This window comes from Falco punctatus, assembly GCF_963210335.1.
Source record: "Falco punctatus genome assembly, chromosome: 1".
Classification (NCBI taxonomy): domain Eukaryota; kingdom Metazoa; phylum Chordata; class Aves; order Falconiformes; family Falconidae; genus Falco; species Falco punctatus.
In genome coordinates, this window is record NC_137580.1 from 124,529,500 (window position 1) to 124,555,318 (window position 25,819).

The 25,819-nt window shown below is 46.0% G+C and overlaps 1 protein-coding gene across 1 annotated transcript in view; it reads left to right on the forward strand.

The window, feature by feature from the left end:
* Positions 1-12,384, forward strand: part of GNA13 (G protein subunit alpha 13) — a 29,387-nt gene extending 17,003 nt beyond the window's left edge. Inside the window, exons 3-4 of the mRNA XM_080402417.1 lie at positions 2,613-2,663; positions 7,313-12,384. Of these exons, the coding sequence (XP_080258543.1) occupies positions 2,613-2,663; positions 7,313-7,885 (624 nt within the window). The 3' untranslated portion in view covers positions 7,886-12,384. The remainder of the gene's footprint in view (positions 1-2,612; positions 2,664-7,312) is intronic.
* The last annotated feature ends 13,435 nt before the right edge of the window (positions 12,385-25,819 follow it).

Below are 25,819 nucleotides of genomic sequence, written 5' to 3' on the forward strand. Positions count from 1 at the left end.
GTCAGATAGAAAGTTAGTGGGCTTGAAGCTGTTGTAAATTCCTGATGCCATGCAAATTTATAAAAGCCAATGACAGAACAACTTTTAGCCTTAAATACAGAGTTGAGTCAGGTTGACAGCATTTCTTGGTATGTTGTATTAGTTGTCTGAATAGCTCTTCGTAAGGGAAGAAGCCAGTGAGTGAGCCAAAGATGTGGAGGAGGGAAACTGCTATGTCACTGCTTTAGGAACTGTATTATGCTTATAATTGATTGCTTTTATAGTTTAATCTCTTAAGTTTCAGAATGGCCACCTTGATACTTGTCTACTATTGGCTTTGGTACATGACAGCCTACAAAACTAAGCAGTCTTCTCTGTGAGCTTTCTGGCCGTTACTTTACTGTTGGATGTATGGCTCTAGAGCATTGCTGTTGTTGCAAGCCGATGTATTTTTGCATTTGTGTTTTCAGGAAATCCCTTCTTTTGGGAAGCTGCTTCTGTGTTTTTTTTCTGACCTTTACAGGCTGTGACTGACTTGTCTGCTCCGACTGCTCAATCCATTGTAATAGCAGCAAGCCCCGGGACTTAAAGGAGAGGTAGTAACTCATGCATTCCAGTACTGCGGAGTTAATGCTGCTTTAGGGAGTAGCCATTGCCATAAGTTGTATAAAAAAAGAGCTGTCTAAGATTAAAAAATAAATATATGCATACGCACACATACACGCGCACACTTACAGCGGCTGAGGCCCAGGCATTCTAAAATAATTACCTCCACTTAATGAGCCTGAAAGCTGGCTGTGATTTGTATGTAGTCCTGTGGGGGATGGACGGAGGGTTGCCAGCTCCTGCTAGGACCTAAAAAAGAAATCAAGTCTGACCTTAAATTTTATTTTGTCTTAATATTCAGCTACAAACAGTGGTCTTAGTACTGGGGAGGCCTGAATTTGATCCTGTTACTCCTGCTTGGGAAGCTTGATGGATTTGTGCATCAAGGTTGTGTATCTTTATTATAGGAATGCGCTTCCCTGCACACTTCCCTTACAGGATTGAGGCTAGAATGGATTTCTGAAGTGCTGAAAAAACACGCAGGTGTAAAATACAGCCACCATCCTTGCAAGCAGCTGCTGGTGTGTGCTGCCAGGCTTTAAAAATGATTAGTGTTACTGCTGCAGTTTGTCACCCTAGAGAAAATCACTAGCGTTAAGCCAAATACAAGGTAAAAAAATAAGGTGGTAGAATTGTGTTGGACATTCCCTGCAGGTGTGTCGAGCACAAGACATGTTTCAACCAGAGTCCCAGTCTTGCCTAATGACAAGTTGATGTTCAAATTGCACACTTGAAGGTGTGGTATCTACTTGTATTATGTAACTTTTTTTGGTACCTGGAAAACTTGCAAAGGTACCTGGCTTATGTGTTTCCCAGAACCCTTTTTGGACTGTTACTTATCCTACACTACTTAACTGCTGCTTAGATGACGAGCTTAACAGTTGAGGTTTGATATTTTTCCTAGCTGAGTTTGCAGAGTTCAGATTCAAGTAGGGGTGCAGAGGGAAGTCATCATCAGGGTGTCATTCTTGTTCTGATTCACTTGTCTGGCTTAGATGTAGTCACCCCAGCCTTGGATGCTTCTTGAATTTCTCATCAAGAAAATTCAGTTAGAATTCTTGCTCTTCCATCCACAGAGTGAAAACACAGATGGTTTCTTTTCTGTATTTACTATAAAGTAAATAAGCTACAGCTTGGTAATCAAGAGCGTTCAACAGGAAGCATGTTTCTGCTTCTGTGGTGATGCTGAGAATCCTGAAAAGGTACTACTTCCCTTTGCAGTGAATTCAATTAGTACATTACCTATTGCAAGTGAACTCGGGTTCAGCAGCAGCCTTGCGAGAGTTCTTCCTTGATCCCAGCACCCTAACGGAGTTCTGGAAAGCTGACTGTAGTTCAGTCTTTAGTTCTGCATTACTGGAGGGGTTAAAAACTGCAGTTCCTGTTTGCAAGGACAGCGATGGCTTGAACCAAGAAGATAACCTGTATAGTAGATGTGATACCATACAGTATGGCAGCACAGAGCTCTGTTTGTTACTCCTGGAGTAAGGAGTTCTTGTCCAGCTTGGTCTCTGATAGGAAACTTTAGTGAAATGCTTCATCTGTTATGGCTTCTTACCCTGTAGTCTGCTAGTCATTTGCCGTGTTCGGGAGAAGTACCTGTGTGAATGGGATTGTGTGGCAATGCAGTTAAATTAATTTGCCTCCAGTGATTAATCCCTGTACCTGTACGCCTCTATGTGCAGACTCTACAAAGGGTTAGAAGAATCTATCTTTTCATAATGAAGGCATGGTTGTTTTGTTGGTACTCCCTGTGGATAACACTGTAGAATTTATTAAGCAATTCTAAACTTGGAGACAATTTAACTATTACAAATGTGCCTGCCCATGCTTTTACGCTTAAATGTTAACTGGCCTAAGAATAAAATGTCAGTTGTGTTCTTTGGATAGCTGCTTTAAAAAAAGGGTAGCGATTAAAGCTTAAAAGACTTAAATCTAGATTTTGGTAAATTAACTGGACTTCAAAATGTAAACTATTGGGATCAAGTATGATGCTTATTTAAAATAACTGTTTGCTTTGTTTTTAGGGGGAATCTGTAAAGTATTTCTTGGACAACTTGGATAAACTTGGAGAACAAGTAAGTGTGGTGGGGTGGGTTTTTTTTCAGTCTTGAGTTCTAAGCAGTCTTTGTGATCTCCGAGTTTTAAACAGATGAAATGTAATCAGTTTCTACTCAGATAACTTTAACTTTGACTGTCCCATTATCTCAGCATTTCATCACTGACTGTCAGTAACACAGGGCAATGCAAGGGGCAAGAGATTTTCTGGAAATAAAAGTTCTGTAGAATTTGAACAAAAAACAAGTTGCAAAAGCTTGTTCAGTTCAGAAGACTGTTAAAGTACTTCTACACTAATTGATACCCAAAGATGACTGCCTTTGTTTTTACATGTCCACTTAGGAACACTTAAGTTAAATCAGTGCACAGGTAAGTGGTACCTTTCTGTAGTATCTACCTTTAAAGTAAATAAACTTGGTACAGAATAAAATCTGTTTCCTCTGGGGGAAAATCTGAAACTTATGTAGAGTAGTTTTTGATAGAAATGTTGGTTATTGCTTGAGTAATGAAGTTGTATGCCGATATTCAGGAGTCGTGTTTTGCAGAAATGGCATGTGGAAAAACTGCCTTGAAAATGGGATGCTAGCTTGAACTCCATAGGGAGGCAGTTTCTCCACAGCAATTTCCAGCTGATGGCTAACAAATGGTGAAGGAATCCAAACCACTTCAATTGAATTCTGTTACATCATGCTTAATTTCATTTTTTTTTTAACAGATAAAAATTAGATTTTAAGCCAGACTTTTTCTGCTTTGAACTGTCATTTTTCTAACTAGAGCACTGGTGATCATTTTGCAGAACACATACGCTTCCCAGATACCTTGCTTGAGAACTCCAATGCTTGCTCTCTGAAATGTTGGTTTGGTCTTGAGTTATAAGGCAGTACAAGAACTACACTCACTTTAATGAACTGCTAAACTTCCTGCTAATGGTGGATTTCTCATGGTCTTTGAATCCAGTGCCACTTCAGTTTCAAAGGTTGTTTGTTTTGTTTCCACCCCCGCCCATTTGAGTGAAGATTTTTGCAGCCTCATTTCAGAGTTCTTTATTTAGAAACCTTGGTCCATTCTTTGATTAAAGCATGAAGCTTGAAGTCACTAGGTTGTTTTTTGGGTTTGTTTTTTTTATATATTTTTATGTACACAGGCACTTACTGTAGGTCTGATGTTGCTGTGGGAATGCTGAGATCTGAATTGCAGCTTTTCCAGTTTAAAGTTAGACCAAATGGTTTTTGAGATACAGAGGGGCTGGACTCTTCAAGACTTGCTGTCATATAAAATGGTCTTTGTGGAAAAAGTGCTAGCTAAGTTTTGTTACTGAGTGAAAGATTTGATAGGTGGTTCTGTTTTTTTCTTACCTGTATACAAGATTTGTGTAATGATTATTTCCCCAAACAATATTAATATAAGTATTTTACTGGTTTTATCTGTTATCTGATAAAACTGAGCTGGCCTGCAACTAAATTGCTTATAAACAGGTAGACCTGCAATTCATCTGCCTCTTGCCAAAAGGGAGCTGGTGATAACAGCATGTAGGGGAAAGAACTTAATGTTCAGATTTAATCAGATCAGCAAAATAGGAGTAGCTGGCTGGCTATACACATAGGATCGGCTGGATTCCTTGCAACTGTTTGTTGTTATTTCAACTGCCAATGTAGACTGTCTGTGTTCAAAATATCTCATAGAGAGACATTGCTTTCCATGTTGTGATTGGAACTTATTCATGCCTTAAATTCTTATTTTAATTAGCCAAACAGTGATGTGATAGCCAAAAGAGCTACCTGATAACCAAAATAAGTCATTTAGAAGAAAACAGACTGTAGTGAATTTGAGGAAGGAGATAATTCAGGAAGAAAGCACATGACATGAGTCAATATAAATATGTATCCTTGGGAAGAGCTGCACAGAAAATAAAATAACAACAAACTTAGCTCCTCCCCCCCCCCCAAAAAAAAAAAAAAAAAAACCAAAAAAAACCCAACAACCAATCAAACAAACAACAAAACCCACCAACAGCAACCAAAACTGGAAGATGGTGAAAAAGAAAAAGTGGTCAACATGGAAGATTGGGCAAAGTGTAGAAAAGGAGTGTGCTTGGGGGTGCCTGCAGAAAAAGTACCAATTGATAATGATGAAACGTGGAAAGGACGTCAAAAATAATACTCAGTGCCATCCAAGGAAAGTATTTGCCTAATGCTGCTGTCTTCAGATACGGAGAATTTGGGTCAACAATGAGAAAAGGGCTAGTTCGGAATTGCTACATTGGCAAGCTGCTAGTATCCCAAGGATCTGGGCATGAGGGAGAAAACATTATCATCCTTCCAAAAGACAACTAAAATACTGGGAGTTTTCTTTGGAGTTGCTGTATTTCATTTTCTGTAGCCAAATGATGGCTGTATACCAAACACTTGACTTCCAGTGTGCTCATTTGCAGGCTTTTGCATCAGGGTAGCCATTATCTCGTATAAAACATGGTAGATCTTCTGTGCACGTAGAGCTTGAAAGCACTTGAAAGAATTTTGTTTGTGGTTGCAAGTGTGGAAGGAATTTTAAATGAGTAATAATACTTGAGAGGGAATTTGTCAGGAATTCTAGGGATAAGCTCCTTGTTCTTGAAAGCTTTACTGAATAAACATTACAGGCCAACTCCCAGAAGAGTTTGCTTCGTGCCTTTGTTTCAATATTGAAGGTATATAGGGCTTTGCCTATTATATTAACTGATTTTATTTATTTACTTACTTTAATAATTTCAATCACTCCTGAGCTTTCCTAAGACTTTCTGATTTTGTCTGAGAACTTCAGACTAACTTCCTGAGTAATAACAAAAGACTATATGTTCCTGTTTGAAAAATGGAGTTAAGTGTTGAACCTGTGACATTCTCTTGCCAAAATGTTGTCAGTCAGCTTTATTCAAAATCCCTTCACATGTGCCCAGTGACATTCGATACAGTTACTGCCCTGTTCCTCTGATTGTTCCTTCTCTCTTAACAATTCTTGGTAGAAGAGACCCAAGATAAATTTAATAAATAAAGAGAAAAATCTTAATATCCTTTAAAGATGCTGCTTTTAATCAGACAAGGTAATACTAATAGTGGTAGTACTATAGCAAAATGTGCAGGGTGGGGAGCCAGTGCTTCAGAGAGCTGCTTTGTAATTCATGCCACGATAGAAATCAGTGCCTTAGTCATGGGCAGCCTGAATAAAGAAGCCTGGGAGTTCAAACAAAAATATCTCTCTAGCTAGTTTCACTTTTGAGGTTACATCATAAAGCAAAGTGATACTTGAGTTTTTTGAACATTATACTCGCTTCATTATGTTTTAAAATTGCTTTCTTAAAGGCTGTGGATCAGACTTGCCCAGCTGCCTTAAACTTGGAGTACTAGTATTCAAATAGCCATGTAGTTGTGTGTTTGTTCCCCCCGGCCAGCTTACTCGTTGAATCAGGCTTTCTGGACCATGATCTTAAGCATCTTTATAAAAGCTCCAAGTCTGGTAGATCACTCACTAAAAGGAGACTAAAATTCTAATTCTGAAACCCAAATCACTCTCTCTGAAGTTGTGAGAAATGCTGGAAAAATGTAAGGAAGAGTTTCCATAACGAGTGAACAACAAAGCTCTAAACTTCAGTGTCAGCCAGCTGTCTGTTACAGATGCACATTTTAAATAGCAGAAAGACTTGGACCATATGCAAAAGTGTAATTTTAAGAATGAAGAAATCCCCAACATGAGTCTTGGATTTCATGCTGTCGAAAGCTGGCTAATAAAAATTATTATTCTTGTTAGCATCTGCGTCTGTTGATGACTGTTCATTTAACAGTCAAAAAAATAGTAAAACCCCACTTATTCTGCCTATTTAATACTAGGGGGAAGGTGGGCTGGAGAACTTAGGGATACAGCTGTCTTGAGGGTCCTCCTAGACTGAACTGCTGGGAAGAGGCTGCTGTCCTCAGCTGCCTGTTTCTTCTCCTATTCTACTAATTGTACAGTGTGTTTTGGACAAAATCTGGCTGTGAGCTCACAGGTGTGGCACACAGCTAATAGAAGTCACTTTTTGGACTGATAAAGCTGGATGCTGAAGATCCATGGCACGAACACAGCAAGCTGCTTAGGTTCTGCATTTCTGGCATGATTCATTGCCTTAAAAATTACTTTGTGGAGCAGCTCTTCTTTGTCGAAGCAGTTGTGCAGTATGCACCAGACCATGGGAGGAAGGAGTACCCACAGTTAGAATGGGATACTGCCATGGTTACTGATTTGAGAAACCTGTTTTAGACCCCATTTACTGCACTGCAATGTTGGCAGCCAGCGTGTTGCCCAGCTTTGTGGGAAGAGGGTGAATGAAGCATAAAGTAATCCAGAGTGACAGAAACTGGCATGAGGAATTGATGGTACACCTCTCAGATTGTTTGTGGATCCTTGCCATGTGGCAAATGGAAAGCTTCAGTTCTTGGGGATACATGTTTTGATTTAATATTGGGTGTGTTTCCTGCTTTGGACTCTGGATCTTTCAGAAATCCTTCAGTGTCAGCATATAAATATGCATACATGTGTATGTTTATTCAGAACCTCTTGCAGTTCCTCTGCAAGCTTTTCTCTCAATTGCAGGTCAGCTGTGATCACCATGACTTATATCCTAATCAGCAAACTCTCTCCTTTATTTTATTTTTTTTAGGATTATCTGCCCTCACAGCAAGATATACTGCTGGCACGAAAACCCACAAAAGGGATTCATGAGTACGACTTTGAAATAAAAAATGTTCCTTTCAAAATGGTTGATGTAGGTGGCCAAAGGTCAGAACGGAAACGGTGGTTCGAGTGCTTCGACAGTGTCACGTCAATACTCTTCCTTGTTTCCTCGAGTGAATTTGACCAAGTGCTCATGGAGGATCGGCAAACAAATCGCCTTACAGAATCCCTGAACATTTTTGAAACAATAGTCAATAACCGGGTTTTCAGCAACGTCTCAATCATTCTCTTCTTAAATAAGACGGACTTGCTTGAGGAAAAAGTACAAAAAGTGAGCATCAAAGACTATTTTCCAGAGTTTGAAGGGAATCCCCACTGCTTAACAGATGTCCAAAAATTCCTGGTGGATTGTTTTCGTACTAAACGTCGGGACCAGCAGCAGAAGCCCCTCTACCACCACTTCACCACTGCTATTAACACAGAAAACATCCGACTAGTTTTCCGTGATGTTAAGGATACCATCCTTCACGACAACCTCAAGCAGCTTATGTTACAGTGATGTGCAAAAAGACATTTTTATTTGAGTAACTTTTGTGTGTTGTTTTGGTTGGTTTTTTTAAACTAGAAGTTTACAGCAGGAGTAGAGAAATCCAGATCCTGTCAGACTTCTTGATACGTGGCTAAAAGCTGCTGCTGAACACATTATTGCCAATTTCTGCAGAAATTCAGACTTAATCTCTTCCAGTGTAGCTTCAAGTTGTCTCAAGTTGTAACTTTATAGCAGACCTACGTCTAAGTTACCTGTAAAGTGATAAATTTGACATTTTACGAACAGAAGTATTATCCTAGAAAATTCATTCCACCTTCAGAATGCAAAGTCCAGACTTCAGTGAAATTGTTGCAATTGTTAAGACTGTGGCAGTAATGGAAGGAGGGGGGGGGAAACCTTTCACATCCGACTTTGTTATGAAGACTGTGATACCATAGCTGACTTACGATTTCTCAGGTCTATTGTTGGTTAGAAATCCCATAAATCACTTGCTGGAATCATCAGTTTGAAGCTAGGACTCCTGGGTGTAACATACTTCCTCTTTAAGTGTAACTCTTCGGTGGGGCTTGACTAGGAGATGCTTTAAAAATCCTTGGATTGGGAGTTTCAGACGTACCTGGCAGGAAGTACTAACGCGGGCAGAAGCCTAGCGGCGAGGAGTTAGTGAGTGGCACAGTACACGGTTTCACTATCGCATTGTGCGTCCGACTTGGAGCCATGGCAAAGCACAGAGCACTATGATACGGTCCTCTTGAAATTTGGATGTGGGAAGGGGGAGCAAGCTGAACTTGTATTTCTTATCTTCACTAACCAGATGTTACGTGTAGGTACCTTACCTGTTCTTGAAGCGCTTTAATATAGCACTGGTTTATTTTTACTTTCTTCATGACTTCTCACAGTGTGCCTCATCTTAATCAGTAAGTGTTTGGTTATGGATAGAAGTACTTGCAAACCTAAGTGCCTCCTTGTGTTCTGTCCTCCTATGGTATTTTCAGTGGCCTTACGTGAGCATATGTGTTCCCAGCAGAGGCCTTGTGTAGCTGACACCGTGAAGATGAATGTTTTCTTCTGAAAAAAGAACATGTCACAGCAGAACATGCTTCAGCTGATGAGGTTCTTTGAGACTTTCCGGTTGGGTCTAGCAATCCTAAGTGTACTTGAGCCAGATCTGTTGCACAGCATACTCCAGAGTGCTGCTTGTGACTAAGAATATTTTACCAAAAGTTCCATTGCAGTTTGGGGGATGTTTTTTTGGTGGGGTGGGGTGTTGGGTGTTAGCTGTTGCTATGTGATTTAAAATAAACAGTAAAATATCCTTTGTGCTCAGAAATCCTCATATGCCACACAGCATGCTACAAAACAGGAGTAAGCGTGTGTTTTAAAAAGTAGTGCCGCTATCAAGTTTCCCCCAGACTGTAGTGTCACGTAGGCCGTTCGGCTTGCCACTTTGCCCTGGGGAACCAGCCCATTCCTGTGGATCGTGATGCTGCCCAATACTCTCTTAAATGATTTTTATTACCATACTGCACGTGTGGCAAGCAGGGTGACATACTGTTCTCGCTGCTTGAAGCAGTGTCCCTGTTAGAACATAGGAAAGCTGCCTGTCTTCTGAACTTAGCCTTTTACTTACTGTGATTCTGAGTTGTATTAACTTCTCTGTACCTCGTTCCCCTGTCAGTAGAAGGGGAATAGTGTATTTTTATTTAGTTAGGTGCTTTGAAAGACCTTTATTTTTTTATATCAACCAATGAATAGTCCTAGATTAGTCTGCGATTTCTGCGATAAGGCACTATTTTGAGAGGAAGGAATTCTGAAAAGAGCTTGGGAGAAGTCACAGTGCATAACCTTAACATAAACATAAAGTCTGGGTGCAGCACTGATGTCAGGAGGATTAACATAACCTTTAGATAGGGATATCTAATGTATATTTTGCCTCCTTACTGGACATAGATATGATTACTTCTGGTTTGATGTGTTCAGGTCATATGTGAGCAATGCAAGAAGGATGATGAACTAGATGTGTGAAGGCTAGTGAGGCTATTTAAAGGGTTGGACAACGTGCCTGTAATGGAAGTTCAGAGGTTCTCAATTTCCCTCTTTGGAGAGGGATGACAGGTTGATTTGGTTGAGCTGTAAATGATAGGTGAACAGATAACAAACCTCTGTCTAGTAGCCTCAAAGTCCAGTGTTGGAAAGCAGAAACTGAACAAACCCGTGCCCATGTTAGTCAACAAAAGGATTAGTAGGTTTGGCTTTTTCCTTTGCTGACAGTTGTGTGAACAAGTTCCTTTTTTTAAAAGAGACTTATCTCTGATAAGTTTAAAAAATATTAAAATAATTAATTAACTATTAAAATAATTAATTTGGAGAGGTCTGTAATATGTGTTTTGCAGGATGTCAGACTAGATGATTGCAGAGAAGACTAAAGACTGGATAATGAATGATACAAAGATTACCAGGAATTTGTCTAAAAAAATTTATGTAAAATGCTGATAAACTTTATGTCAAGGGACCTGTCAATTTACGCAAGATCCTCAAAACTGATGTCAGTCTAAAGATACAGTCAGCATCACCAAGGTGCTGGGCACTTCTGACGTTAGCTAAAGTGGGAAAAGTATTGAGCAGGCTTTTCCCCTGAACGAGTACAAAAAAACTTTTTTTTTTTTTAATCTTTTCAGATCACTTTCCCTGTGAGCATTAGGGCCTCTAAGATAGCAGGGTGGACCCTGTGGTGTTGGGCCACTTCTGACAAAAGTAGGCCCTGGTAGATAAGCACTATATGAATCTCAGGCAGAAATGAATTATTTTAATGAAATGACTGAGTCAGATCACTCGCTTTTGATTTCCCACTCCCGCTTCTTTAGAGGGGGTGAGACAGCTAACCTTGATGTAACTGTTAACATGGTTCCTATGTTAACATACTGGCTAAACAAACTGAATCAACGTTTGGCTTTTCCATCTTCAAACTTACCCTTCATTTGCTACCTGAAAAGGAGCACAGCATGTACTGTTGTATTTCTTTTTAGGTTTGTTTCTAAATATTATTTCTTCATAGCAGGATATAATTTTTGTACAAGAGCTGCAGGATTGATGTTTTGAAGAGACTGATTTTTATCCCGAAGCAAACAAATGAGTCACAGTTGGTTAGTAAGAGTGAAGCTTGTTCATGTAAACCAGTCTGTGGTACAAGGTCAGGATGTGCTTCTAGTGAAGGTGGGAAAGCAGGTAGAAAATCAAGTTTCCCAAATCTTTCTTAGTTCTCTTTGATCGAGTAAACTCTGTTAAAAAGATCACTGATCACTGACCGCATGGAGATATACCACTGTCTTGTACAGCCTTCCTGTACTTGAAGGTGAAATTGGTGTTTTAGTGACTGTTCCCTTGCTGCAGTGTGTTAAACTGAGTTGATTGATACCTGAAAACGGTGGCTGTTCATCAGGGCTTTAAAATTTTTAATTTTTTGTTATATACTGTAAGTGGGAGCGTAAGCCATCAGTTTGTGTAAAACTTAAGCTTTCTTCTAGAATATCTGCTCTTAAAAAAAAAAAAAAAGTCAGGTGGGTTCATTGATCTCAAAGGCTGTATATTGGACTCAATTGTCTAGTAAGTAGCTTTAAATTTTGCCCATAAGAATTATTCTAGCAAACTGCTCAGATGGCTGGGCGTTTCAAGCTTCACGACACTTGGCTAGTAATAGTATTTATGATCAGTCCCAGATAGCCTGGCCAAACTGCGTCTGCTCACCATGTTTGGGAGCAGCTCACTGCTTAAAGACTGAGAACTGTGCGCCTTTAACACGTCCATTGCCATTGGAAGACTTCTCTGGTTATTTCTCTTTCAAGACAGTTGCAGGAGGTTCATTTTCCAACAATAACATTTCCTGTTTCAAAATGATGGAAGTTTTATGCCATTACTGAATTGTTCACAAGTTAACTTTACAGGTCTTGTCTATTTGATGGTACCATTAACATAGTTGTTTTGTTTGTGTGTTTAATTACACAGCATTGCAATACAGTGCCATTTTGCAATTTCTTTGCATTGTACTTGAAAATAAGTTGAATTGCAGACTATTTAAAACTGCTTTCCTGCGCTTTCAGTAGCAGTGAGAGCTTACCTTACGTGAAGCCTTTATGTAAAAATATATTTTGTAACAACCTCATAGATCTTTAACAAAACCAAGATTTGTATTAGCTTTGTATAAATGTTTGTGGCTTACAATTTTATATGTTTAACTTTTTATAAACTTTCCAGGGACTACTTTTTATTGTAAATTTTTTTTCTCCTTTCTTTAGTTTAAGATTGGCAATAAATTATTTCTAAGGGAAGTCTTAGAAGAAAAAGCATTGCTTCCTTTTTATAAAACGGTAAAATTTGATTAATAGCTTAAAACCTCTTACACTTGCTTGTACATTGCTCTGTACATACACTCCGAAAGTGTTGCCTTTCAGCTATTAATATTTGCCTTGTGTACAAAAATTACTGACGATGAATAAACATATACAGCCTGATGTTGGTATTATGAAATTATTTTTCAAGTTAATAATGTGTGGAGGCAGCCAGCTGACTTTTTTTTTGTTGGTTGGCTAAGGCCAGCTGTTCTGCTCCTGTCACATCTTGTGTTTCAAATAAGATATGTGATGCAGTTAGTCTCTAGTCTCAAGGAAGCCCTTTGCTGAATCTCATCCAGATTCTCGTTCAGCCTGATTGCTTTCTCTGCAGTAAAGGTAAAAGGGAATTGCTGACTTGCATTTGACAACCAGTTTGGTACTCAGTATTTAAAATATTGATGACACTTGCGTGTGTTCTGGCATAAATGGTGAGCCTCTGTATAAATCATGTATCTGAGTACTGCAGACTTGGATTTTATTATTTTCCTTTTTTAAGCTGTTTTCACAATAAGCCAGCCTCTGCCTCCTCTAGAAATGGATCACTGGCTGTTTTGCAGCTGGCTGCGATATGAAGCAGTGTTTTGCAGCAAAACATTGATTTCTCCTTGTCAGTTTTTATAGGCCTGAAGATGCTTCATTTTCCACAGCAGCCCTCGGATTTGGCTGGCGTGCTGTGAACACTAAATCTCTGAAAATACTTAGGCCAAGTCATGCTTGTTTATAGAGTTTAGTGCTCAACATCAGTATTTGTCTTGATAATCGGAACACATAAACGGTAAAAATTCTTGGTGTATGTGAATGTTGCTGTGGATTAACGGGAACCCCAGCCTTTGCACTGAGGAGAGCAGTTTGCTGTGGGAAGGAGCCACCTGTGCTGACTGAAATTAGGAGTTAAAAACCTGTCAGATGCCCTGAAACTTCACCCAGCCCCACAGAGCCATTTTCATTCCAGGTACTGTCTGTTCCTGGGGGGTGTGTTTCTGAGGAACTACAACCTCATCTCTGGACTGTTTTTTTGCACTGCAACAGTTACATCAAATAAGCGCTATTTGTGGTGTTGCTCTGACTTTGAAAACCAATCTCTTTAGGGTTTTTTGAAACTTTTTTTTTTTCCTTGCATCTGATTTCCTGTGATGTAGTCAGCCGCCTGAGGAGTAAAACTAACAACATCTAGAACTCCTTAGCAGATCATGTTTGCTTTTGCTTTTGCGCCCAGTATCACAAGTGTAATTGCATCAAGGTTCACCTGAGCTTCTAGTTAAGCTCTTGTTTTCTAAAGCTCTCGTTGGAAATAGGTTCGTGGTGGTGTACTGTTCCGCAGTAAGTCACAGGCATCGATAACCTCACCGCAGTGATGTGCCTGGTGGCTGACGGCAGCGGGGAGAGCCGCAGGAGGGGCAGGGAAGGAGCGCGTGCAGGATTTGTGTGAGCAAGTGAAGGTTTCTTCACTTTCCCAAAGCTCTTGACGGAACAGAACGCCGAATTGCACGTAGTGCTGAATGTAGGTTGGGTTTTCAAGCCTCTTCCTTCCTGTAAAAGTGACTCGGGGGATTACACAGTAACTGACATCAGGGAAGGAAAATGGTGTGGAGCTCTGCCGAAAGCTTCCCCGGCTGCCACAGCGGTGGCAGGAGCGGGTTCCAGCGCTGACCTTCGGACTCCCGGTCCTGCAGGGGCTGGGCTGGCGGTTAAGCTGTAGAGCAGCCGAGGGGCAAAGTGCTGGAGGAGCAGCGGCTGGCGCGCAGAGCCCGGTCGGGGAATACAGCTGGAAATAGGACGAGCGTCTGTGCTGGCCCAGACCCTGCTGGTTTTTTTCTCTAAAACAACAAAAGAGGTAATAGCATTGAGTTACTTCTGGCCAGTCCACCTAATAGAGTGATCAGTGCTGTTTTCCATACAAGCTGAAATATTATTTGCACTGTGCGTGTTCTGTGAATTACTAGATTAAATTAATAAGGGTCCAGATAGACAAAGTCCCACAGGGTTCTACGACTGTTTTATTTGTGCCTAACTTGAGATAGTATTGGGTTTCTTTGCTGGCTCCCTTGTGTTTTCATGCACACTTAAAAATGAGGGCAAGACTTTTGTTCCTGCTGGAGTGCAGCTTCCACCAGCAGCAGCTGTCTGGGCCCTGGGACTCTTGGCTCACTCTGGCTCTGAAGAGAAGCTCCTGCAACACCAGAGTGAGCCCTGCTCCAGCCTGCAAAACACGCCGTGGCAGAGACAGTCCTTACGCCCAAGTTCAGTAAACAGGCTACAGATGACTTGAAGATAAGGAATCAAAACATCCAGCGGAAAGATGTGCACTGAGACGGGAGACGCAGCCCCCGCCCATGCGTGTAGCCAAGGTGCTGCCTCTGCTGGGCTCTGGGGGGGAACCGGGGGTTTTATTAATTGTCAAGGGTGGGATCTGACAAACATGGGTTTGGGGCAGGCTGTTGGGAGCAGAGGTCCGCTTCAGTGCCTGCCACTTCCTCTGGAGGTGGATGTTCAAAGCCTGTCCCCCCCCAGCCACCGGCTGTGAGCCGCGGGTCGTGCGGTGGCTGCTCCTCGGGCAAGGAGGGCTGCCAGGCGCTGGGGGTAAGGCAGGAGCGTGGCTGTCAGCAGGTGCGGGAAGTGAATAAAAGGCATTTCTCTGGATGGTTTGAAACATGGTGACCCAGTAAGGTGATGATGATCAGTGCGGACTGATTTTTATTAACTTTGGATTTGGAGAGCAGGAGAAAGCACAAGACCTGTGCATCCAGCAGGATCAAGAATGAATTTTCCCCACTTCCTGCTCCAATATGCAGTATAGTGGATCTTGGATCCTGTGAGTATAAAAGATCCCAACTCCCTTCCCAGGCTTCTTCCCATTGGCAGACAGTGATGCTTAGAGCCAGAATCTCTGCCGGATTTCCAATTCTCTCTCCTGTCCAGCACCAGGCCAAACCTTGGATGGCTTTTAGCCACATTGCAGGCTCTGCCCTGTGTTCTCTCCGTTGCCTGCAGCCTGGAAGACAGTCCGCTTCCCTTAACGCAGAAGAAAGCCACTCCTTTATCATATTCAAAGGGGAAGCAGTGCGGGGGGGGGGGGGGGCGCGGGCATGGATTTTAACATTAACACTCCCACACACAGCCCTCTACACTGATTGAGAGAATGAACGACTGTTTCCATGTTGACCACGTACCATGCAAACGTTTGTGAGCTGACACCAACCATGACTAATTTCTCTCCAGGAGTCACCACGCCAGGCTGCTGCAGCACTAAGCACTTCCACAGTTGTTAGGTGTGAGCACCAGCCCTGATGTGCGGCTCAGCTCTGAACACTACGCACCCGCTGTCTTTGCTTGGGAGTTATTCCTTGTTTTCAGCTTTTATCACAAGGAAAGGCAGTATCTATAAATTATATAGATCTTTATGCAGTTGCAAAATACTAGACATAGTATTTTGCACTTTTTCCTGTATGAGCTGGATTCTCTTATATTAATCCAAAGTCTAACTGTGGGAGCAGCTGTGAATTGATGACCATTTCCTGCTGGAGCCTCCATTTTCCCTGAAGAAAAAGAAAGCAAACAAAAAACCTTCCATGAAATCAGCATTTTCAAAGAGTTACTAACTTAGGATTTGCAGGGGAGCAAGTTGAGCAAGCCTTCCGCAGCAACAGCCTTCTTACATCACGTCTGGCATTTGCTAAAAATTGCCTAGAATTAAGGAGGAAACTTCCTCTTTTACTCATGCAGATGACCCACGCAGATTCTCCTTCCCCCTCTCTCCCATCCCCACTTACAAAACCAGTTGCAAAGAGGATGTGGTGCCGCCCAGGCACCAGCTCCATGCGGGACGGGTGTGCTCAGGCAGGCTGCGGGCGCTGGAAGTGCACCGGGAGCGTGTGGAGCCAACATACCAGCTGCGTGATGTTGCCCTTTCTAAAACCACAGCCCACCCAAGCTCAGTGTTTCTTGTTTTATCGCCCGCTGTGCTCCACAAGCCCGGCTGCTCTGGGAAGGGGATACCTGCCCACTGCGGCTCCGCCAGCTCTGCAGCCGAAGCCATGCCAGCTCTCCTTCCTTCTCTGCTCCCGATGGCTCTCCCTGCCGATGGCATGACATCTCTGCTCACAGCAGGAACCCCTTCTGACGTTCCTTCTCTCCCCTCTGCAACACTCAAGGAGAAAAAGTAACTAAATACTTCTTTCCCAGCATGTAGCAAATCCCAAATCCTAAATCCTCCTCTTGTTTCCAGTGAAATGTTGCCTTTCATTGCACTCGTAATAAGGCAGTGCAGGATCATCTCTACTGTGTTTTTATCTGGGGATGCCACTGGGGTAAAGGAACATTTTTACCTGTACAAATGTCAGCAGCAAGTCACCGTGGCTGTTTCCTTGTGCCAAAGCACTGACTGACACCATTGCAAGACTTTGTCCTTTAGAAAGGCAACCCCAATTGCCTGAACTGGTAGGTGAGATAGATGGAAAGTATTTAGACATTTAATCTTCAAATTAATTGGCAAAAGTCGCTGCTCTCTAAGAGGTTAGCAGGGCAAGGTGTTTTGTTTTTCCCTCTTCACAGAAGCAGGAATCAAATATGAAAGCATCTGGTAGACAGCCAGCCATGTGGCTGGAGCCAGGCTTTCCACTCCGCGTCTCCATACCCTGTCTCGTTTGCTTGCAGCAAGATGAATGTCTGTGATGATGCCAAAGGAAGGAGAGCAGAGGAGGAAAACAGTTGGGTACCTTCGCTTACGGCCGTGGCTCCCCTGGGAGGTGGAGGTCAGTGATTCCCGGGGCCTGCTGTCCTTTGGATGAGAGTCACTGCCTGATTTTGGGAAAGTGTTTCAGAGCTAGCAGCTTCAAGGGCCATCTGTAATCAGCAGGGAGAGAAACGTGCCACCAGAGAGCGATTCTCAGCCTGAAACTGTGTCCCAGGCAGGCCGGGTGAGTCACTCCCCAGTGACCGGCGCAGGCTTGGCCACAGCACTCTCATACCCCTGGTGAAATGAAAGCATCTCCGCCCCGGCACCTTTGTGCTGTGCTTCCCTGATAAATAAAGCCAGTGCGGGGTGAGCATGTGCAGAGCACTCTTGAGATCCATGGAGGAAAAGTCCAGACCACCTTCTCCCTGAGGATTTTTTCAGTGCAGGGTCCTCCAGTACCGCTCCGTGGCAGGACTTCACCCGTCCCATCGCCATCTCGCTTTTGTGACAGCCACAAGCCATTGCAAAGAAATGGCTCCAGATCTTGGCAACGGTGTAGGAAATAACCCCATATATTTTACAGTTCCTTAAAAGCAAAAGAATAACTAACTCCTCATTTAAATTCCCATTTCCATAGCTGGAACTCTTCGGATCACACATTTCTTTAGCATAGGCTGAGTTTTTCCTCCATCTTCCAGTCAGACAGGATTTCTGTTTGTGCAGACACGAATGGCACCCCATCTTTCTGTCTCGCCCACCATGGGTGAGCGCACGGGAATTGCTCCGGATGCAATGCTTATGAAAAACACTTCAGAGCTCCGAATGCAATGCTTATGAAAGACGCTTCTGAGCTCCGAATGCAATGCTTATGAAAAACAGTTCTGAGCTGCATGTATTAGTAAGAAAACCAGCAGATCTACAACGCACAGCTAGTTTGACTGAAGTGGCACGGCTATTTGCCGCGCACAGTTCTGTTCGAGCCCCGTGCGGCTGCAAAGCGAGTGGGCAGCGCCATGCCAGCCCTACACCACCTACGTGCCGAAAAGTGCCGGAAACATCTGAGCTGTCTCTGCTTGCTCCAGGCCAAACCATCGCAGAGGAGCGGCGAGGCGGAGGGAGAACCGCTGTGATCTGAGCACAGGGACTGGATTCCGGGAGCATCTGAGCACTAAATATAGCAGCCGTGCTTGCTCAGCAGCTTGGGGTCCGGCAGATAACAGCCCTCTCCAGGAGAAATGACACCGCCCTAAGGGGAGGTGTGAAATTCAGTATCACCACATCGGCAGGGCTTCCCGGGAATCCCTGCCGTTCCGCTGGTTTATGTCTCTTTGCAGTGCTTGAGAGAATCATGACATTACCAGGGGAAAAACCAGAACATGAATGCACGTATGTTGGAACCATGGGTTAAACTCTTCCTCCTCCAGCAAGCCTAACTAATGTTTGTAGAAGCTTCTGAACACAGAAAGCATCGTAAGTGTAAAATATTAGAGCTTTTGTTTGTTGGTTTGTTTTTATAAAAACACCAAAGAACTCTTAGGTGTGTTGGGGAAATGCTGCTTCTGGCAGGGCAATAGAGAGGACACACCTATACAAACCAGTAAGCCCAGGAACACCTCCTGCTGTAAAGTTTCATAGAAAAAATGTCTCCTGGTTGCATGCATGGAGGCAGGCAATCCCCCAAAGGGTTTCAGCTCCGTGATGAGAGCGTGCTCACAGTGTCTCATCACTCACAGTGCTGTTTTTCCCCATTTTTGCAAGTTCTACACAAGTTCTCCAGAAAGGGTGATGCTCTAATTACAAAGATCGCAAAGGTCTCCTTCACTTGCTGCTGCTTTCATGCAGGTGTTTTAAAACATTTGGGTTAGCAATTTTAAAATTTGCTCTATTAATAAAATACGTTCTGTCTCTCTCGTGCACATATTTTAAATTAATAATTGCAATCCTGTTGTAAATACATGCTGGGAAAAAACAGGTCAGCTTGCCGTGTGCCGGCACACCTCCTTGCCTGGGCTGATGGGCTGTGCTGGGGATGCGGTGCTCCTTTCTGAGCTGAAAGCTGAATTACAGCTTGCTGTCATGGTTTTGTCCCATGCCGATGGTTTTTTTGGTGCTGCCCGTTGTGGTTTGTGTGCTTTTGGCCTCATGTGTTGCCTTGGTTGGATGTGGTGGCAATAAGCAAGGCGCTTACTCTGCGGCAAGAGAAGATACCTAGCATTATGGTAATTATTGCAAACATCTGTATTGCTGTTACACATTATTTTGGAGTGCTGCTGTGTAGTTCTCTTTTCATTTATTTATTGGTGAAGACGGCAAATATCAATGCAACGTTACAAGGAATTGCGAAAGGTTGCAAGCATAGCAGGGACATGTTATAAATGCCATTTAGCAGTGAGCGCATGTATTTTTCGCCTGAGAAATCGATGGAAATTTGAATTTCATTACAAACTGAAATAAGTGGGATAATTACAGCTCTGAGGAAGGGCCGTGAAGCGAGTCGGCTGGCCTAATGGGTGGGCAGAGGGGACTTCGGACTCTTTGTCACTTGTCAGAGTGGAGATATCCAACAAAAGATGGTTCCTGGTGCCTTGTGCTGCAGAGAAGAGCCGTGAGCGCAGTTCAACACTGCCCCATCAGCCCCAGTCCTGCTCCCGCAGCTGACGGATGCTGGCATTTCTGCTGGCATCGGTCGTTCCATTGGAGCCGGCAGGATGATCCGAGAGCCACAGGCTCCTGCTTCGGCAGCTGGTTGAATCACCCTGATCCAGCTGCGAAGTCCGAGCTCTGCCGCCGAGGCTGAGGTGTTCATTCCCCACATGGATGCCGTGGGCAGCTGGAGGTTTTACCTTTTTCTTGAGCACAATTATATAGAATTCAAGTTCAAGCTTCAGCAGTAAAGGCCAAACTCCTGTCGAGCCCATTGAAGACAAATTTTCTCTGGGTATAGTAGTAAAATCTACTGTTTGAGCATTCCTGGTGGTGATTTTTATCTGATGTGGTCTACTAGGAATTTTGCAGAGCCCACTTAGTTTCCAGAGGGAGACTTTACACATCTGAGTAGCAGTCACCAACAGATTCAAGCATCTAAGTTTCCTACTCTTCTTTTTGCGTTTGTAAAGTAATATTTCAATGAACTGGGAACCAGAAAACATATTTCTGGGCTGGCTTTTCCTGAGGCCCCGAGTCTGCTCAGGGAGCTTGGTCTTGAAAGTCTCTCTTTGGAAGATGATTGTCTGAATGCTCAGGCTGTCCTGCTTGGCGACGTGCACCGATGGATGTACAGCTGTCCTGTGTGGTCACAGTTCTTCTGTAGATTGCTGCTTAATTCCTGAAAACAGCTTTTTCATAGGTGGTTGGGGTGGTTTTTTTTCATGGGATGTCTTGAAATATCTAAAGAAGCGGCCCAGAGGTGCTTTTGGTACTGTGGGAGGAACAGAACCCTGGTAAGTCTTGGAGTATCATTGTTGGATAAGGTTCTTTGACAAAGTGGCACAACATTTAGGCGTAAGAAACTACAATGACTTTCAAAATATGAACACTCAGGTCAGGAACAGGAAAACGGGCACACGGCGCTTGCCCTGGAGGTGCAGTGCAGGCGGGGGTGCCCGGTGCCTGGCTGTGTGTTGTAGGCAATTTTTAGAAGGCTGATGAATTTCCAGCTGATAATGTTCTAGATCCCTTGGACAAGGCAGGGACATGGGTCGTGCTGATTCACCCTTTCCTTTACCAAGTTTCCCAAGCAGAAAAAACAAGGGAGGGGAATTCCTGACAAAACACCCGCGCCCTGTCGCTTGTGAGTGAATTTTTCTGGTGGAGGGGGGCAACAGTGGACTCGACTGTTTTCACATACTGAAAATCGTTGTTATGTGTGAATGACTGGAAACAAGATGTAATTTTGCCGTGAACTGAAGGCAAAGACTGTGAAGAGGTAGGGAGGGAAGGGGAGCCAGACCCCGAGTGGCCTCGCACCATGCTCAGGACCTGAGTTTCCATGAGGTTGCTCCTGTTTTTCCAGGCAATGCTCCTCCAGGAACCTCTGATGCCCAAACCTTCCTAGGCATAAACGTGCCCTTAGCTCCTTCCCTCACAAAGCAACGCCTGCATTCGTTAAAGCCTGCCGTGTTAATTCCCACGGACGCGATGCTTATGAGGATGTGTGGGGCGGCACAGGAAGGGTCCGTGGGCACGGGCAGTGGCTTCCCATGGGGACCTCAGTGTGGAATAAAGCTTCAAAAGCAGAAAAGCAAGGATGGCAGTGCAGGCTGGAGCCAGCCTGGAGGCTCAGCTTGTCCCTGCCGTGGCACGCATGCCTCCATCCTCCGTGGGCTCTGTCCCCCGTGGGCTGGCTGCGTCTCGGCAGGGTCGGGGCCCCGAGGGCTGTGTGGCGGTGGCCCAGTGGGGCTCTCGGGGCTGAAGCAGGTGGCTGGCATCTCCCCGGGGCCGCCTGCAGTGTGCCACGGGGCGGGCTCCGGCGTGTGTGGAGGCTGTGGCACCCGCGGGTGGGAAACTGTCACCCTACCGGTGTTCCCGTGGCTGTGAGTGGAGCAGGGCATCGCGGCTGGTCGCCGCGCCCAGGGGCCTGCGGAAGAGAGCCTGGCTTCGTGAGGCTCGGCGGCCCTCGCCCACGGCTGCCCCGTCCCGTCCCGTCCCGTCCGGTCCCGTCCCGTCCCGTGGGAGCGGTCCCCAGGGGCCGGGCGGGCCGGGCGCAGCGCCGCGGGGGGCCGGCAGGGGGCGCGCACGGGCCGCGCAGCCGGGGCGGTACTGGGGAGCGGGGGGGGTGGGGCGCGGGGAGACCCACGCGAGGCAGCCGCCGCCCGCCCCCTGTCCGGCGTGTCCGTGCGGGTGCCGCAGGCGGTGCCACAGCAGGGCACGGGGTACGGAGCCTGCGGGGACCCCAACCCTCCCTCCTCTCCCGCAGTGCTGCGGCGGTGCTGCCGGCACCCAGTGCCCGGGCCCCCCGCCGCGACACCCCCCCCCGCGGCCGCCAGCGCCCCCCAGCGGCGGGGGCGCACGGGGCCCTTCGGGCTGGAAAGGCCCTTCGAGTCCAGCCACCAACCCAGCGCTGCCAAGGCCACCCCCGACCCGTGGCCCCAAGTTCCACATCCACACCGTGCAGGAGCCCCCCCAGGGATGATGACCCCACGACCTCCCTGGGCATCCCCATCGCCAGAGCATCCCCACCACCAGAGCATCCCCATCGCCAGAGCATCCCCATCGCCAGAGCATCCCCACCGCCAGAGCATCCCCATCACCAGAGCATCCCCATCGCCAGAGCATCCCCACCACCAGAGCATCCCCACCACCACAGCATCCCCATCACCAGAGCATCCCCACCACCAGAGCATCCCCATCGCCAGAGCATCCCCATCGCCAGAGCATCCTCATCACCAGAGCATCCCCACCGCCAGAGCATCCCCATCGCCAGAGCATCCCCATCACCAGAGCATCCCCACCGCCAGAGCATCCCCATCACCAGAGCATCCCCACCACCAGAGCATCCCCATCGCCAGAGCATCCCCACCACCAGAGCATCCCCATCGCCAGAGCATCCCCATCGCCAGAGCATCCTCATCACCAGAGCATCCCCACCGCCAGAGCATCCCCATCGCCAGAGCATCCCCATCACCAGAGCATCCCCACCGCCAGAGCATCCCCATCACCAGAGCATCCCCACCGCCAGAGCATCCCCATCACCAGAGCATCCCCATCGCCAGAGCATCCCCACCACCAGAGCATCCTCATCACCACAGCATCCCCATCGCCAGAGCATCCCCATCGCCAGAGCATCCCCACCGCCAGAGCATCCCCATCACCAGAGCATCCCCATCGCCAGAGGATCCCCAGCACCAGAGGATCCCCATCGCCAGAGGATCCCCACCACCAGAGGATCCCCATTGCCAGAGTATCCCCATCGCCAGAGGATCCCCACCACCAGAGCATCCCCATCGCCAGAGCATCCCCATCGCCAGAGCATCCCCATCGCCAGAGCATCCCCACCGCCAGAGCATCCCCATCACCAGAGCATCCCCATCGCCAGAGCATCCCCACCACCAGAGCATCCCCACCACCAGAGCATCCCCATCGCCAGAGCATCCCCATCACCAGAGCATCCCCACCACCAGAGCATCCCCATCGCCAGAGCATCCCCATCGCCAGAGCATCCCCATCGCCAGAGCATCCCCACCACCAGAGCATCCCCATCACCAGAGCATCCCCATCGCCAGAGCATCCCCATCGCCAGAGCATCCCCACCACCAGAGCATCCTCATCACCAGAGCATCCTCATCACCAGAGCATCCCCACCGCCAGAGCATCCTCATCACCAGAGCATCCCCATCGCCAGAGCATCCCCATCGCCAGAGCATCCTCATCACCAGAGCATCCTCATCACCAGAGCATCCCCACCACCAGAGCATCCTCATCACCAGAGCATCCCCACCGCCAGAGCATCCCCATCGCCAGAGCATCCCCATCACCAGAGCATCCCCACCGCCAGAGCATCCCCATCACCAGAGCATCCCCACCGCCAGAGCATCCCCATCACCAGAGCATCCCCATCGCCAGAGCATCCCCACCACCAGAGCATCCTCATCACCACAGCATCCCCATCGCCAGAGCATCCCCATCGCCAGAGCATCCCCACCGCCAGAGCATCCCCATCACCAGAGCATCCCCATCGCCAGAGGATCCCCAGCACCAGAGGATCCCCATCGCCAGAGGATCCCCACCACCAGAGGATCCCCATCGCCAGAGCATCCCCATCGCCAGAGCATCCCCATCGCCAGAGGATCCCCAGCACCAGAGGATCCCCATCGCCAGAGGATCCCCACCACCAGAGCATCCCCACCGCCAGAGGATCCCCACCACCAGAGGATCCCCATCGCCAGAGCATCCCCACCACCAGAGCACTCCCCGGCCCTAGGGCCTCCTGGCCACTGGTGACCACCAGCATCCTCCTCCTGGCAGGGCTCCGTGCAGGATCCTGCCCCCGGCAGCGTTGTGCCTACCCCACCAGTGTGTACCTGGCCCTGCCTGGCAGCCCCCCCCACTCGTGCTGGGGTTACATCAGTGATATCCATCAGGTCAGCCCCAGCCCTTCAACTTCCTTGCAGGATGAATTTCACAACCCCTGTGTTGGTTTGTGTTTCAGCTGTTGCTGTAGATACTGTAGCTTCTGCCTTGTGTGTGTTTTCTTGTTTTTCTCCTCTTTCTACAATCTTACGGACGTAAAAAACTGACGGAGCGCATAAGTTGAGGGTTTCCAAAGGAAATTGTGGTCTGAGACATGCAAAGAAATGTCAGTGGTAGAGAGTTATACTTGTGGCTAGTAACTGTTTATTTGTTTTGCTAAGTAGAAGCAGGTGTTAGAGAAGACTCAGGGTATTTGGGGAAAGGCAGAAGGGCTGCATGGCTCACACCGGTTGGGGGTTGAAAACCTTCGAGCCAGTATGAACCGTACTGTTTCTAAACACAAGCAGCAGAAGGCAGTGGAGGGAGAGAGTGCATTTGCTTCAGTCTTTCACCATGAAGATGAAAACCTTTCCACTTATTTTGTTTTCATTTAATGTGTTACATCTTGAAGACCTTACTATCCAGGAATGCATGCAGACAAGAGCGAAACGGTGGCAGGAACCCAAATGCGTTCACCAAAACCCCTGCGAGCGTTCAAGGAGAGCCCCAAGTGCTTATTAAAGTGCCTTGTTGTGCTGCAGGAATAAAGCACATCAGCAGGGGGTACAGTCTATGCAGAAAAGCTCATGTATTTACAGGGTTATTTTCTGTCATTTACTATGGGCTATTTGAAAATTTACTGTCTGACCAGAAACTACCAGTGCACTAAAAATTCTTCACTGAAAAGCTAATGTTTGTATCATCTCTTGGCTGACACCGGTTGCTAACGTGATGCTACAGTATTTGGTCTCTGCTGATGCCACGTGTATCCAGGAATGTTTGTCTTCATCACTCGTGAACACTTCATTTCTGAACGGGGTCTGGGCTGTGCTCCGTCCCACACAGCTGCAGGCAACTTGAGCATTTTAATTCTTTGCATTTTATAAGGCTAATATTAAAATTGCAGGGATGGGAGTCCGTACGGAGAAGGAAAAGGGTGTTTGCAGGTGAAAGGGGCAACCAGGGATGAGCAGCTGGGGTTGGGGTACTGGCACTACGTGGGGGGGTGGTCTGCGAGCACGCAATGTCCTGGGTCTCCAGCTGCCAGGACCTGGCGGCACGGGCTGCACGGAGGGGAGCAAAGTCCAGCCACATCTCAGAGTTTGCACGGAGGTCAAGAGAAGGTGCCTTGAACTTTAATCCAGGTTATTTACATAGTTCCTTTTCTAATCAGGTTCACAGATTTAATTGGCGCTTTGTGTGAGAGGTTTAATTTCCTGTGTCAGGATGTTATTTTTAATTACTGGGGCCAGAATTTGGTTAGGCTTCCGTGTTTCTCTACATCAGCCAGGTAGGATGCTTCCTCCTCTGGGCTGGCAAATTGACTCCCTCATACCGGGGCCCCAAATCGGGCTGATGGGGGAGAGTTCCCACAGCGCACAATTTTCAGGATTAATTTTTACTCTCAGCTTCACAGATCTACTTCTGTGCTCCCTTCCTGGTCTTACGCACTGTGAGCAATTAAATCCTCTAAAGTATGTGTGAATTATCTGCTATTAAAAGTACACCCCGGAGTACACCTATATGTATTTTAAAAATTACTCTTTCAAAATAGAATCACTGTCACATTTTGATATGTGTTGCTGTTGTTTCCTTGCTTATTAAAATTTGAATTGGACATAAATATATAGTTTATGTCCAGTTACCACTTTACACGCTGCTAAGTTTGGCCCCCTCTGCTGAAGGTGCTTTTAACCAAGGAGGAATCCAACC